This window comes from Buceros rhinoceros, unplaced genomic scaffold, assembly GCF_000710305.1.
Source record: "Buceros rhinoceros silvestris isolate BGI_N320 unplaced genomic scaffold, ASM71030v1 scaffold4205, whole genome shotgun sequence".
Lineage (NCBI taxonomy): Eukaryota > Metazoa > Chordata > Aves > Bucerotiformes > Bucerotidae > Buceros > Buceros rhinoceros.
The window spans coordinates 5,649-21,362 of record NW_010410986.1 but is presented as its reverse complement, the minus strand read 5'-3'; the positions used below and the strand labels follow the sequence as shown (position 1 = coordinate 21,362).

Genomic DNA, 15,714 nt, shown 5'->3' with positions numbered 1-15,714 from the left:
CCCGCGGCGCCTGCTCCTAATTGCAGGCCATGGGGCTGTGACTCAGGGGGAGCTGAGTCAGGCCCCCAGCCAGCCAGCTGCGTGCTGGGGAGGCGCACCCTGGCACCCCAGCACGGGACTGCTGCTCCTCCCTGGGAGCTGGTGGGCAGAAAACCAGGAGAATTGGCTGAAAATCGAGGGAGGGAGGCAGGGAGGGTCACACCTGCCAGGGAAGCATGCTTCCCCAGCTCCAAACATGCTCCAAAAATGAGACCAATTACCCACGCCTGCAATTAGAGGTGCTTGGAGAAAAGGCTTTCACTGCAGGGCAATTAGGCTGCTTGGCAAATGAAGAGCCCTCGGAAGGTGTGGGCATAAAAACAGCCAGAAAAAACCATTTCCATTCAAATGCCATTTTGTTCTGGCTCAGGCTTCTGGTGGTTAGGATTTTTTTTTCCCCCTCCTGTGGACAGACAGTGACTTTTTCATGAAAATTAAAAAACCCTCCAAAAGTAGTTGTTTTGTAAAACAACCCACAGTGATTCAAGCCAAGGTTGTTCACCCCCAGAAGCAGCACCTAGCAGCAGTCAGAGCCACAAGCAGCGCCAGGCAGGTACAGCTGGAAACATGCCTTTAGTAACCCACATTGTGCCAGGGGGGGCCCCTAAAACTTTGGGGCTCAGGGCGCTTCTCTAGGGGGTCACATGTGGGAGCATTCCCACCCCCCCACGTGAGCGGCATCCCCGCGGTGGGGTCAGGCAGCTCAGTACCGTGTGAGTGATCCAGCAGGGAAAACCAGCCCAGGAGCTGCTGAGGGCACTGGAGAGGAAACTCCAAACCCCAAGTTTTTTTGGCAAAATTGCAAGAGGAGCAAGTTTTGGCGCCGCCGGCACAGGATGGAAACAGCACATCACTCCCCAGCCACAGTGTGACATTGACAGTGCAGCGATGGCAGCGACAGCGGCAGCTCAGCCCAGGCAATGCTGTCATCCCCTGCTGAGGAACGCTGTGTCTATATATATAGCTCCATAAATACATGTACTCTATCATACTGAGCCCTCAGCACGCGGAGGGGATCACCCGCTCGTTCCCACCAGCCTCTCCGATTTTTAGAATTGTTATTGCAAGGATAATCAAAGCTTTGCAGAAAACGCCAAGAAAACAGAACACCACCACCATCACCAAAAGCAAACATGGAGCGACAGGACAGCCTCTGCTGGGGGTAGGAGGGGTGCCCAGCACACCTCTCCATGCGGGGCCTCGTACCCCCAAAATGCCTCATGGTCACAGCCCCAGCCGTGAGTGACAGCAGGTGAAGCCTTGCTCCTATTTTTAGAGAAATGGCCTTTCTGTGACCCATCTAGGGGGGGCATCAAGGTCCCAGGGGTTTGGCAGCTTCCTGGACGGTGTCAGGAGCTTCCAGGGAGGCTGTATTTAGCCTCTCCCAGGGAGGGGTGGGGGGACAGGCGGAGGGATATTTTGGGACCCAGGAGGAGGCAAAGGGGTTATTTGTGACACCAGCATCAGTTCAGGGCTCCCGGGTACCACGGCAGTGGCGGGGAAAGAGAAATCTTTGGGGCATCAGCAGCAGTAAGGTCAATGATGATTTAAATCCCAAGGTATGTTTTGCTGCCAAAAATGATGGTGGCAAGACATGGGGTCCCTTTCACTCCCTCCCTGCTGGAGAAGGATGCTTCTGGGGCACCTGCCTTCCCCAGCTGCTTCTCTTCCTCTGGATGCTGCCCCAATTAAAAGCTTGGGTTAATGAGCCAGTGGGCAGGGAAGATGCTAATGGGGAGCCCAAATTGCCTGCATCTTTGATGAGCAGGCAGGGATCAGAGCATCTCCCATTGCTCCAGGCTGGGACTGACCCGAAATGCAACAAAACCACCCGGAAAAACAGGGCATGGATGCATCTGCTTGCAGATGTTACGAGAATGGAGCAGGGTCTGTGCCGGTGGCGCTGGGGAGTTCCCCACGGCGGCGCGGTCCACGCCGGACTCTCACAGCTGCGGTGCCACCCTCCCCGCTGTGGCCTTGTGAGAGGCCCACAGGCCTGAGCCACCGCTGCCGCTGCTGGGAACGCAGCACCAAGGGGAAAGAGAAGTGAGGTGACCCCTGGCCTCTGAGGGAGGAGATAAAAGGAAAAGAGGGAGAGAAAGAAAAAACCAACCCAAACCTCCAGCCCTTTTGTGCGTGGGGTGGAGAGGAGGAGGGGAGCATCAGTGGCATGAAACCTGCCCCAGGCGCTGCAGGAAAAGCCTTTTGTTGCCCCAGAGAGGGGGATTTAGGAAAAAACCGACCCCAAGTCCAGCCCTGAGGGCAGGTGGTCCTCCCCCCACCCCGTTTTGGGCCCGTAACTGGCACTTTCTGAGCTGCCACCATTAGGAAGTGCGTCTGAGCCAGCGTTTCCGCCCAGGACAAAGGCAGCTCAAGCCTTCCTGCCCAGCACCCTCCCTGGACAGGGACCTGTCCACAGGGCACCTTAAAGCGCCAGGACGCCACCCCTGGGACGGTGGTGTTCTGGGATGAGAATAAAGCATCCCCAAAAGAGCTCAGCCGGAGGATGCGGGGTACCTGGCTGACAGCAGCACTTCGATGGGAGGACGGCGAAGTCCCGCCCCTGGCACAAGGCATTCTGCTGGGAGCATCCCACTGAACCAGTCTGAAGCAAAGATGTCCTGCAGAGCGTTCACCGTCAGCTTGACAGGAGCCACAGCAAACTTGGGGGAACCGCCTTCTTTCCATCTTGTTCCCATGCTTCCTTCTCCCACGTCCGTGATGGCTCCACGGCCTCCTGCAGCACTGGAGCTTGCCAGGACAGCAGAGACATTGAATTCCACTCACCAGCTGCCGATGTGAGGAAGGCAGCATGAAGAAGGAGCTGGAAAACTGGAGCTGGCTGGGGCAGGATCTGCAGGACACCAACACAGCTGGAGCTTTTCACATTATAAACATTTATTTATAGATGTACAATTGTATAATTAATTCTAAATCGAGAGATACAGCCTCTGTGAGCATCCGATATGATCTACGCCTTCCTGCTCGTCATCATCCATGCGTATTTACTTGAAAAAAAAATAATCAAAAGGTTTTGGTGGGCAGGCTCCAGGTGAGGGCACTCAGCACCTTCTACAAACGTGATCTTCACTGAACCCCCAGCCCGTGATCTCCTTATGCTGGCCAGCCTGTGCCTCTCTTCAGAGCTAGTTCCACCCCATTCCTTCGAAAGGGAGAGGAGTCAGTTCAAAAAACAATGAAAAGACCCCCTTAAAACCAGGTCTGAGTCGTGGTGGCTGTGCGATAGGCCTGCAGTTAACGGGAGGGCTGATATTTTGTAAAATAAATAAATAGCTGAAGACAGACCATGTGGATTCCTAATGACAGAGAAACAAACCCACCTCACCTAACACACCTCTCCCAGGCCCTGCCACCCCACCCGGGAGCTGCTGCCCTTGGCATTCAGTCCCCCGAGAGTGTCAGGGGACAGTTCTCGCTGAAAACGGCTGCAGACAAAAATGAACTGCAGAGTACCAGAAAAAAAAAAATCCAGTTTATTCCATGGTGGGCAGCTCCACTTTGCTTCAGAGACGGCTCCGAAGCTGGAGCACCCTGCTGCCCGCCCTGCCCAACGGTTACTGAGCGAGAGACACGCTGCAGGGCTCAGGGTCCGAGGAGCGATCAGGTGTTCCCTCCCGCTTCCCCTGGCCAGACTTCTTTCAACAGAAGCAACAGAACACTCCGTTTCTTGTGTCTAAGCAGGACTTGACAGGTCTCCTCTAGGAAACGCTACGAGACAGGGTGCCAAGGCCATGGCCACGCTGCGAACGGGAGTGCTGGTGGGTGAGGAACCCCAAGTATGGGACACAAAAAAAGCTGACAAAAGGAGACGGCTGGTGGAAAGCCCTCTGTACAGAACGAACACCGCACACTGATTACGAGGCAAAATTAAAGCGGAGTCTGCAAAAAAAGAAGTTACGTGCACAAATAAACCCAATGACTGATGAGCAAAAACCATCCAGGACAATCCTTCCCATCAGGGAGCGCAACAGCAGGGCTCAGCTGACCCGCGGCGGCTTCTGCCAATGCTGCAAAAACCACACCGTGAAGCTGGACAGTTTCCCCCGTTTCTTTGTCACCCCCTGTGGATTTGGAATTTCTTTTATTAAAACCCAAAAGGCCGCTACTGAGGGCACTCAGATACACCCCAAGCCGCGGAACACCACTGTCCTGCAGAAAGCAAAACACAGGAGCTGCAAAGTGGTTCGTGTTTCGTCGCACGGGAAAGTGCTGCAGAGCGAGACACCCCGGGAAGAGACCTCCCTGTTAACCAAACCAGGCAGAAAACGAAATAATTTAATCATCCAACCCCTGCATAGTTTAAAAGTACAACGTATATACAGCTATAAATTAATCCTAAATAGATTATGTTTTCTTTTTCTTTCAAGTTTTCTTTTGTCTCCGCCGGTGGGGGCCAGCGCAGTGGCGAAGGGTCTCCTGCTTCGTGGCTTCTGCAGTGAAGTGTTATTTTACACTCTGTTCTTCCTGGGGTTGTGGGATCCCAGGAGCAACGAGCCTGTCGCACGCTAGCGGTGTCAGGAGGGAAGGAGGAAGACGGGCATCTTGATTTCCTGTCCTCATCGCTGCCCGGGACATCGGTCTACCAGCAGATGCAGGCAGAGAGAAGAAAGAGAGAGGGCCGTTGTGCGTTGCTAATTCTCCAATTCCATTTCAATCCATTCATTTTCAATCCATTTTCAGATAAGGTTTGATTCTGTTAAGTATCAAGTCTGTCACCTCGGCTCAGTGCACTTCACCAAAAGTCTTCAGGCATTTCAAAAGCCTGGGGACAAAAGCAGTAGCGGTGTCAGTCTCCGCACGTCACCGTACCTCCCCCTTCCTTCCCACTCCACGCCACGGGCAGCCGGTTTTTCAGTCGCAGGGCCCTCTGCCTGCGAGCAGCTCTCTGTTCAGAGCAGGGTGAGAGAGGGAATTAAAGCAAAGCCGGTCATTAATGCTGGTCTGCTATGAAAGAAGAGGCACAGCTACCAGAACCAGAGAGCGGGCGCACCGAGATAAGAATGGCTCCAAAAACAGGATACACCCACAAAAAGGCCGAACACGGCCCAGAGGGTTTGCGTTAAAGGCCAAATGTTCAGACATGCTCCGCTTGCCAAGGAAAATAAAACCCAGACAAAACCTCCCCTGCTAAACCTCCTTACTTGTGTCTACAAGTCCAGCAGCTGGATGCCCAATGTCCCTAAGAAGTCTCCACAAGCCTGAACAGCGTCCGTACAACTAACACTTGGGGCACGCTTCGCCTCCCGTTTATTTGCTACAGAAACCCTGTTTTCAAGTAGTTTTGTGGTAGGTGGGACCTGCACGTTTTACGGCTGCTCCAGCAGCATCTGGTGGGTGAAACCAGTTCAGATAATTAAGCATAATAAGGATTCCAAGCTCCGTGCCAATGGGTCTTCACCCTTTTCACGCAGCTCTCCCATCACCCCGCATACCCGCTCTCACACACGCTATCGGGGCTCCCCTTAATTCAAGCTCTCCAACCCCCAGTCTTCCAGACTCCCCCTCAGCTGTTTTTACTTTGATTCCCAGTTTAACACAGTAACTTCTACAACCCGCTGTGAACTGTGACCATTTGCTTTGTTCTCTTTGAGTGTCATGGGAAGGCAGGGGGGTGGCGGGGCGGGAACATCTGTTTGGTAGGAGTCCATTCCCTGTCATCATACTGCTTCGAGTGCCAGGGGACAACAGCTTTCTCAGTAAAACTGACAATAAAGCAACCAAAACAAGGTTCATTAAAACCTGACGGCTGGCTGCCACGGCCAAGAAAAAACTTCCAGCCTGCCGAGCCACGCACGGCCGCTGCATTGAACCTCAGCAGAGTGGCCAAGACGCTCGGGGATTTTGCTCTGTTCCTAGAGACCCAACAGTGACAGCGCCAGAGGAAACAGGGAGCTTGGAGAGAGCCGAGGGTGCCAACATGCAAACTAAACAAAATCAATTTCCTGATTAACGACTGTATGCTTGACGAAGCAGGGTGCTTCCCCCCGGGCCGTGTGTGCATCCACAGGAGGCTTGTGAAGGTCTGTGTCTCAAAGAGAGATTTAAGTGAGTATGGAAAGCGCTACGGTGCCCTGCTCCGCTGCGAGGGGAAGCATCACCGGCTCGTACTTAGACCTCTGCTGCGTGGGCAGGCGGTGACTATCCATGCAGAGAGGCTTGAACGTCTGACAGTCTGCTACAGCTGGGGGTGCCCATCTTCTGTGCTCGCTGGTACAGGTCCGAGTCTCCGAAGTAGCGTGCCCGGTACAACAAGCCTTCCTCTGCAAGGGAAAAGCCCAGCGTGACGGAAGTGATGTGGAAGGAGACCCACCTGCCAGGCCACTTCCCACCACGGGCTCTGTGGGGAACGGGAGGCACCTCAAGCTCTTCAAAGCCACATGAAGCACAGGATGAGGCTGAGGAAATGCCCTGTGCCCTTTAGGACAGGATGGGCGTAACATCTGCTGACAGCTCACCCATCCCAGAGAAAGCCTTGGGAACCCGACAGGACCTGCCTCTAGTCCCAGGGGGCACAGGAGGCAGCCTACACAAAGGCTACCCCAGCAGCACAGGGAAGAAGAAACACAGAGGCACAGAGCTCGGTGCATCGGCCTCATTCAGCACCACTGCAAGCTTTAACAGCCCCTCTGCGTCCCAGGTGCTGAAATCCTACCCCTGCGGGGAACAGGCAGGCAGAGAAGTCAGGTCACCCCTGGGACGTGGCAGTTTGCTGCCCTCACCGGTGCTGTCCCCACCATGCTGGCTGGCCAGATCAACTCTCGCACTGCCCGGCTGGGCAGCTGTCCCTCCTAACCCTGCTGCCTGCAGCAGCACACGAGGCGACCGCAGCGCTGCCACCGCAGCCTTTGGAGCAAGGGTGGGATGTGCAGCGGAGGGCAGCAAGCTGTCAGCACGGTCCTCCAACAACTAAAATATTACACAGAGCTACCGGGGGCCTCCTGAAAATCAGATGGCTGCAACCTTCCCCCTCCCCTGGAAATCAGCAGGGGAACCTCCGGGGCATAACTCCTGTCTAACCAGTTCTACAGCAGCATTAAAAAACAAAACGAAGCAAAACAAAAAACCCCCATATACTGGATTTGTCATGAAGTCACAGAGAGAAAAATACAGCCAACAGCAGAGGAAATGTGCTTGTACCATGTTAAAGTATAACTTTAGCATAACTCAGTCCCTAGTTAAAGACCCTTATGAAGCCGACCTCATGAAGCAGCCAAGTCCCTCTGCTCCTGATTACTCACTCTGCTGCTTCTCTTTCCAGCAGTTATTTCGGAGGTTTGCGATATAGTCGTCTTCCACGCTCCTTTCAACATTCTTCAGGTTCGTGCCCGTGTATTCATCTGCAAAGTTCTCAGATACATAGTAGGTGACTTTCAAGTGCTCTGTCACTCTCCTGTGTATGTGACCCACAGACCTAGTTCAGGAAGAAGAGGCAGAACAGGGTGGGACACGCTTCAAGGGCAGAGAAAAAGCCCCCAGCTCTTTAGAACGCACAATGTGCCACGATACCAAACCGCTGAGAACATACATCACTCCTATGCATCCACAGGCTTGAAGGTTTGGAAAGGAGAAGCGTTTCTGGTGGAAATGAAACGCCAACATAGGAAGGAAAGACTGAAGACTGCCAGGCCTCTAGCTAGGTGGGCAGAGCTCTGAACACAGACGTAACTCTGAGGCAGATTGCCCAAGGCCTAAATCCACTTAAAATAAAGTGTTCATTAGAATTTTCAGCACTAGCCAGGCCTCTAGCTAGGTGGGCAGAGCTCTGAACACAGACGTAACTCTGAGGCAGATTGCCCAAGGCCTAAATCCACTTAAAATAAAGTGTTCATTAGAATTTTCAGCACTAATTAAATCTCTCTGCAACTTCCTTGCTGACGACACCATCATCTGTTTTTGGCAGTGAGCCCCAAGGATGGTTACAAAGCTCGGAAGCCGACGGTTATGCGGTGCAGGGTGAGAGCAGCCAGCGAGGCAGAAAGCGTGGCAGCGGCGGGCGAGGACAGAGCAGGGGCTGGCTGTCACGGCTCCCCAGCAACAGCCCCGCACTCAGCAAGGCTGCCCGTCGGTTGAACCCAGTCCCCTCTGCTAAGGTATCTGCTAACCCCAAGAGCGTCAGCTTCCTCTACTACATCACGTGTTGCAACCAACACTGTCGCTGCAAGAACTAAATTAGACCTGCTCTGCACTTCAGCCTGCGCTGACTAGTACAGAAAGCACTTTCTAGAAGGAAATCTCTTCTTATGCTACCCCCATGGATTTGCACTGCAGACAAAGCCCTCTGTTTATTTTCCCCAGCAGCCCAGAAAACCTAGAGATACTCACTAGCGCGTGTTTGCGAGCTGTACCACAGGAGCTGTGCCCAAACCCCAGTTTCATCAGGAACAGCTCCATCTGGAGACATGCCCAGCACTCCCCATAATAAATACCAGCTGGCTGCTGCATTAAAAGCAAGCCTGACTCTTAAGCCAGGTACAAACATTAACTCATCTGGCTCACCTGTCATCAGAGTTATCGGAGTTTACAGGAGTGATTCAAAGACTCGTGCACATTACATCCAGCTCCAGCACTCCGGGATGGGTGGTGGGTAACCAGACAGACCAAACGTGACCCAAAAAGCTCTCGTGGCACTTTCTGAGACAAAGGCTAACACATCTCCAGCAGTGCCTGCTGGCAGAGATGCAATCTGGAAGAACACCTTACTATTTTACCTGTCAAGACAGAGCCTAAACCTCTCCCAAAGTTCTTCTTTTGTTATAAAGATGAACTACGAAGGCTACAGAGCGTGTCCTCAAAGCAGGATTATTTAAGCCTGCAGAGTTCCAGCAGCATGCTTGAGCAAAGCATGAAGCGCCGGACCTGGTGCAAGAACCCTGCCGCCTGACATGGAAAAAAGTCAGGCAAATTCGATGAGGTGCTATCGAAGAGCAGGGTGGCACAGTCGGGCCCACAGCCAGACAGGTCTTGCAGCAGAAAGCTGGTTTTTGGAAGAGATTTATAAAAGTAACGGAGTGACAGATGGTTCTTTAGGACCCTGCCTTTCTCAGTGAGATCTTCACGATCAAGAGGCGGCATTAAAATGTCCATATGTCACTGAAACCTCACCGGGTTCAAAAGCTTCTTGCTTCCTGCTCACCGAGTTCAACCCAGTGAGCACCAGCTTTCTGCCGAACAGCCGCCAAGCACAGCACTTCCCTTTACAAAAGGGGCCCCGCTGCCTGCGCGAGTGAGCAAGCAGCACCGCCTGCCGGCACCGCACGCCTTTGGCTCCTGAGCTCGTTTCATCTGAAGTGCCTCGGTCACTCAGGAAGAAATACCAACTGCAGAAATCACATCTCAATATTCTTCAGCCTCTCAGAATAACTGTGCCCTCTTAAAACCGCTCCATCTTTCGGTTCCAAGCACTAATGTCACACTCTTTACCTTGGACCCGAAAGCTAAGCTGGGCTTTATAGTATTTAACATCATCAATGGTAAACATTGTCCCCTGTGAAACCACACAGGACTCCCTGGCTGTCATCAAGTGACACATAAGGAACTCCAACTGAAGACACACTAAGCTTTTGTCACAAATGATGCAAGCAGCCAGAAACCAAGCCTGTTTTCCCATTCTTTGTTGGCACTGCGGAGTGAGTAAGAATAGACTCACGTGACTTGTCAGACAAGTGAGCAGACTGGGGCTTTTCCACAGGGTTCAGAATGAAACCCTTTCACTTTCACTCAGTAAAGGTCTGGCCATTGCTATTTCATTGCAAGATTACAGTTCAAAATCAGGGGATTTCTCTGGGAGTGTCTCTTGCCCTACAGGAGTGTCTTTTATTCCTTCTCCTCTTCCTCTGCTGATTTGTACTAGGCATAAACTGAAGCTTTCATGTAGAACAGATCTGGCTTTCGTATTTCAGACCCCAGCTGAACTCTGTATCTCAATTAGTTCTGCTTACAGGATCTCGGTGCTGGGCCACAGTCCCTCAAGGCCATTTCATTTGTCCTGTACTAGGACAGACACACCCAGCTGTGGGTATGGCCTGCAGAAGGTCCTTGTCAGAGAACACCCTCCCTTAGGCAAGCGAGCGCCCTCCAACCTTCCCCACACCTTCCAACTCGAGAACCAGAAGGTTGTCAGGTGCAAGACACCTGGCAGTGAGAGCACCGGAGTGATGAGATAAAGCACAAAAAAACCCCAAACCAAACCCAGGAAAACAGAGAGTGTAGATCCCTACCCCACCACACCACCCAGCCCTCCAAAAGCCAGCCCCCTCCCCAGCTGGATAAGTTTTAGAGTAGCGGGTACTAACGGCCTGTGGCTCAGACTGTAGGGTGGGCTGGAGACCATCATCTGGCTGAGAGCAGACACAATGATCAGGATGAGGATAGGCATCAGCTGGACAAACAACCCAAGGCCACCCTGAAGGAGCAGAAACACACAGCGGAGTGTCACCCATACACTTGTACACAAAGGTCCCACAGCGTCAGTCACCCCCCTCCCGGCCCCAACCTCGAGTCTCCTGCTTTTCACAGGCATTCGGCTTAGGAGGCCCCCCAGCAGCCCACAGTTCCCCTCCAGAAAGAGCAGTGTGACCCCAAAGGTCCAAACCCACTGTGCCTTCTCTGGATGTAACCAAGGGCAGAGGAGACTGGCAGGGAGAACCTTGTGAATGAATTTCAAAAGCCGCTTGTGCCTATTTTCCATCTCTAGAGCATAAGCAGTTTCTGCCCCGCTTGTGCTAGTGAGCAGAACTGGTTTTATGGAAAGACTTCTCCCCTCTTCAGTGTCAGACAAAAGTTGTTCCTCCTCTACCTCACCTCCCAAGCTCCCTCCAGTTCCAGAGTAAATTTTCCTCCTTAAGCTTGAGAAAAAATATTCAGGGAGTGCTTGCTTGTCTGTTTTTTAAAAAACATAATCAGCTATCCCCAGAAATGAGTAATTTTCAATACATAACACTGGACTCTTAAATAAGTCCTTCATTCTCCCTTCTCTCAACCAGAGGGCTTGGAGTGCAGGAGATACGCTCAGATTTTCTGGGATGGGAAAACATGAAAATAGCTCATGCTGTGAAGTGTCTTCCTTGGTTCATTAAGCATCATAGATAAAGAACACCCCATCTTCCACACTGGTGTAAATGGGAGAATGAGTTCATGCTGGGAGGAGTCACATTATCTGGAGCATCCATATTATCTGAAAAGCGATTTACCTTTTGAAATTACAGCATTCAGTGAGAAAGGGGATGCTTATTCTGTGGTAAAGACAGGTACCCTTTACTGGTACAACCCTATTTCAAGGTGGTGCTGTTTCAAGACACACCACCCCGCTGGACAGCTATGAGTCCTGGGAGAACAACCACCAGTACATTAAATCACAACTGGGTGAATTCCGCAGGCAGCTCGCTCCCACCCCTCCAGCTCTCCATTCAGCGGGTGGAAGCAAGCAGGGCTGTTTCACAAGAGAGCCACACCAACCAGCTCACAAATCATGTATCTGGAAAACCTTTAGACTCCCAGCCCCCCGCCTGTTCTCCACTTACATCACCCTGATGTTCTCGCCTGTCCTGCCTCTGATGGTAGGTGTACCGCATCCTTCCATTGCTGTACACGCGAACGTTACCTACAGGCAGAAGAAAACTATTACACAAAACTCAAGAATACGTAAGATGGTGCTGGCTGGCCAGGAAGGAACCACAGAAGGTGGCCAAGTTTCATGTCAGCCTCACCAATAAAAACACACCAGAAAAAAGGAAACTAATGCTGATGTGTGCTAACAAACAACAGCAAATGCAGGAGTTCTAACTTTGAACATCGTCAGAATGGGCTTGAGCTGTTTCTTTGGCTCAGGCCACACTCAGTAAAGATGGGAGGACGCAGACATTTAAAGGAATCCACGTGGTGCTCACATACAAGTCCTCTCGCTTCTAACTGAATTTACTTTAGATTAAAACCAATTCTGAAAAGAAATCCTTTTGGTAGTTTTTCCACCCTAAACCCAGAGCTAAAACCACAGCTGAAAAGGGAGACTGGCTGAGAAAGCGGTCCTGAATTCTCTTGGGACAGTGAGGAAAGGGAAAAAAAGACTGAGCTAAAACAGCAACCTGCTGTTTTTTCTGGAGAAGCTTCACTTTCCTGGCAGGCAGAACGTGAATGCTGCAAACGGCTTCAAGATGCCTTTGAGAGTACTTGACGTTAGCCTTTTAATTCTCACATACCGGACAGGAAAGAGCTACCAGAGTCAATCTCCTCAACTGAAACAAAAACACTTATTTTTCCAAGATGGTCCACAGGTGTCAAATAACCAGTCTCCACTGTCTGGCAACTATGACTAGAGCAAACACAAGGGAGTCTTCTAAAGTACCCTCACATTAAATGTGTGTCTTCTTGATTGGAACTGATCACAAGAGGGAACAGTGACTCGGTTCTTTCCCGCTACCCAAACCATGATCTGCACTGTGGATAGACAGGATATGGATTTAACTTTCCATTCAAGAGGTTTAAATTATGCTCTAGAAACAACACTTTCCTCTTTTTTATGGGACATGGTGGAAAGAAGGAAGTGGAACTGATCTCAGAGAAACAGCTTCAGCTGAATGGCAGAGCGGATAACAGATCAAGAACAAGGCCCAGGCGTTAACACAGTTTGTCCTGGTGAGAAGATTTAACTTCTAAAACCACCAGACGGAAAAGCCTTCTCCAAAGTAGGATTATTTTTACAACTAGCCTTAAAGCAAGTCGCTCTCTGTTCTAACATTCATCCCAACCTAGTAACAGCTAATGCTGTCAGCATGCAAAGCAATACCTGAAGCTGGGAAGAAGTCCAGCTCTGATGGTATCACCAGGTGGATGCTGAGTTCTCTCAGTACCCACCTGAACAATTCAGAAAGCTCTAGGTGTTTAGGTCACGTGTGGAGGAGAACTCTCCATCATCAAACTCTGCAATCCTTGCACAGCCAAATAAATCACTACTGCCCTGTTGCTCTGTCAAAAGGATCAGATCCCGTTCAAGAGATTAAGGTTTAAGGTGCTTACTAGAAGGGAAACCACCACCAAAAAACATGTTGAAGAGGTCCTCAGGGGAGATGTCTGCCTCAAACCCGCGGTGGAAGTCTGAGTGACTGTGTCCATGCCGAGCAGGGTTGAGTTTCTCGTCTCCAAACTGGTCGTATTGCTTCCTCTTCTCTGGGTTGCTCAATACCGCATAGGCATTACCAATGGCTGAAATATTGACAAAAAGGAAGCAATTAGCTTCTTTCTTCCACAGATAATACATTTAGCCCTGCACACTGCCAGGATTTGCCTTCCTCATTATACAAACGAGGTTCTCAACTACCCACATCTTTTCAAGAGGCTACTTTAGCAGCACAGTTGCTCTGGCAAACACAGACAGAAGGAAACCACACCAAGAAACTCAGTGAAAAAGGCCTTAATTAATTCAAATGATGAAGTTATGATATGACCGGTATGAATCCGGTGTATGTCCTTAGAGAAACCCTCTCAGATGAATGAAACTATGAATTGTGAAGGAAATACTGGAGGCAGAGCAGCTACATGTTTCACTTAATTAAACTTGCTATTCCTTTTGAACAGCTAATGCTCAAATCCCTCAGCCATAAGCAAATGTACAGGAAAACATGATTTAAGTTGACAAATGTTATTCAGAAGTAGCATTGAAGGAATTCAATAGTCTAAGACCAGAACTGCAAAGAGTTTAAATACAGGCTAGATCACAGAAAGAGACTTCAAAAGCTCCCATAACAACTAGTACGGAAATGTTGACTAGAAGCTGTGTCTGTCAGCTATGAATTTCAAACTTCCAGGTGCCAGAAGTATGGTGCATAAGTAGAAGGACTGTTAACCAATGCCTGTGGCGGTGGAAATGTACTGGAACTAATCCCTGCCAATTGCCCAGTCACTCTCCTTCCCACCTCAGCACATTTGAGGCTTTCTACCAGAACGTCTGCCTGCCACCCTCCTATTTTTGTAACTTCTCTCTGTACGTTCCAGCTTATCACTTCCCCTCCGTACCAACTGACCCAAGAGCCTCCCTACGTGACTGCAGAGCCTCTCTCCTCCCCGTGTTGCAAGGAGGCAAAAATGTTCATGGCAGTGGTTGCCTGGTTTATAAAAGGCAGGGGCAGGAGGGATAGAAAAGGGAGACCCATGCCCTTTGGAGGAGATTAACTCCAAGATTCAACGCTCTCCTGGTAGTCAGATCAAGGTGTATGTTTTCTTTTTGGACTAGAGATTTGGAGAGTGGAGGATGTAATGTCACTATGCTTTTTCTTCTTCTTAACAGAGAGCAAACACTTCTACGACCAGGCAAAGAAGCCGGATGACACGGACTGACCCTCAGCATATTAGCTTGTTCTTTCAAACTGTGCTGTTAAGCTTCAAAAATGGAGCAGTTCGGAGTTTTGTTCATTGTCTGGCTTTCTGCTGACAAAGCCCAAGAAACACCTGATTCCAAATCAGGAGAGTAGCTCAGCATAGCCAGGTTCAACTCTTTTTCCAACAGCAGCCAAAAGCAGTGATGTAAATCTGCCACAGGACAGACTGCAGCCAACTGCAGACTTAGGTTCTCAGGACAAGACGTAACACTTTATCACTGGGAAGACGAACACCAAGATTTCAGCTAATACATCAACGTAAGAAAAAATTAACTAAAATCCTCACGGCAGTGCACGTTTCCCCCTTCACCCTCTGGAACCAAACAGTTGGACTTCAGCGAGCCCTGCAAAGTAGGAGCTCAGCTCAGGGGCTGAAGGACGGGGGAGCCAACGAGGCAAGGCCTGGAGGAGAGATAACCTGAGAGCAGATAGCTCTGTAGCGGAGGATAAAGGGCACCTTGCTTAACGCACGACTGCTGGCACGTAACTCTCGTCAAAGCCCTCGGCAAACATTGTTATTGTAGATTACAGGTGAAGAAACCTGCCTTTCGCCACTTAGCAAGGACTGACGGATAAACTGCCGTCTTACTGCACATGCGGCCCAGATAGGTGTCTGCAAATGCTCACTCATTCATCTGGCCCCCGCACTGAAACAGGCTCTCCCAAGTAGCTGGGGGTCAGCTCCCTATTTGCTAACACACTTATCGGTTATGGATTTAAGTCTCAGAAGACTTGAACAAACCTTACATAAGACTTTTACTGCTGAATCCATGTCTTCTAGAAGCTCACCTGAATACTGTTTCAATACGCTCACACTAGGCCAGCCTTGCTCCCTGCTCCAGCAGAAGTCTCATGTGTTTCACTGCCAAGATGGCCAGAAGCAGACCACACGATGTAAATGGCTTAACACTGCAAAACCAGCGCTGTGCAAGTGGCACCAGGAAGCTGTGTGTTTCGCTCAACAATAATAATTAAACTCACACAGCTTGCAAGGGAGAATGAGGTTACACGTTCCAAGCAATAGCATTTCTCTTGGAAAATTACCCCAGTTTTAAGGTATCTTACTACCCAGGAAACATGCCTGCTGCATTTGGACAGAGGCCCTGAGAACTGGGCTCTCTGCAGCAGAACTGCAGCTCCTGGTGACCTCTCTTGAGTCCTGGCTGGACTCAGCTGCATGGCTGAGAAATTTTCAGCTGGAGTTTCTACCCGCTAATTCCATGCGCAGCCTTTCACAGCGGTCGGGTGCTGAGGGCCTGCTTCAAAACCTGAAGGCTTAGTGGCT

At 50.6% G+C, this 15,714-nt stretch overlaps 1 protein-coding gene across 1 annotated transcript in view; it reads right to left on the bottom strand.

Moving 5' to 3' along the window:
* Window positions 1-6,023: 6,023 nt before the first annotated feature.
* The window catches only part of DNAJB12 (DnaJ (Hsp40) homolog, subfamily B, member 12), a 12,042-nt gene continuing 2,351 nt past the window's right edge, over window positions 6,024-15,714 (bottom strand). The window contains exons 3-7 of the mRNA XM_010135792.1: window positions 13,072-13,257; window positions 11,580-11,659; window positions 10,353-10,462; window positions 7,299-7,471; window positions 6,024-6,320 (exon numbers count right to left, since the gene is read on the bottom strand). Coding sequence (XP_010134094.1) covers window positions 6,199-6,320; window positions 7,299-7,471; window positions 10,353-10,462; window positions 11,580-11,659; window positions 13,072-13,257 — 671 coding nt within the window. The 3' untranslated portion in view covers window positions 6,024-6,198. The remainder of the gene's footprint in view (window positions 6,321-7,298; window positions 7,472-10,352; window positions 10,463-11,579; window positions 11,660-13,071; window positions 13,258-15,714) is intronic.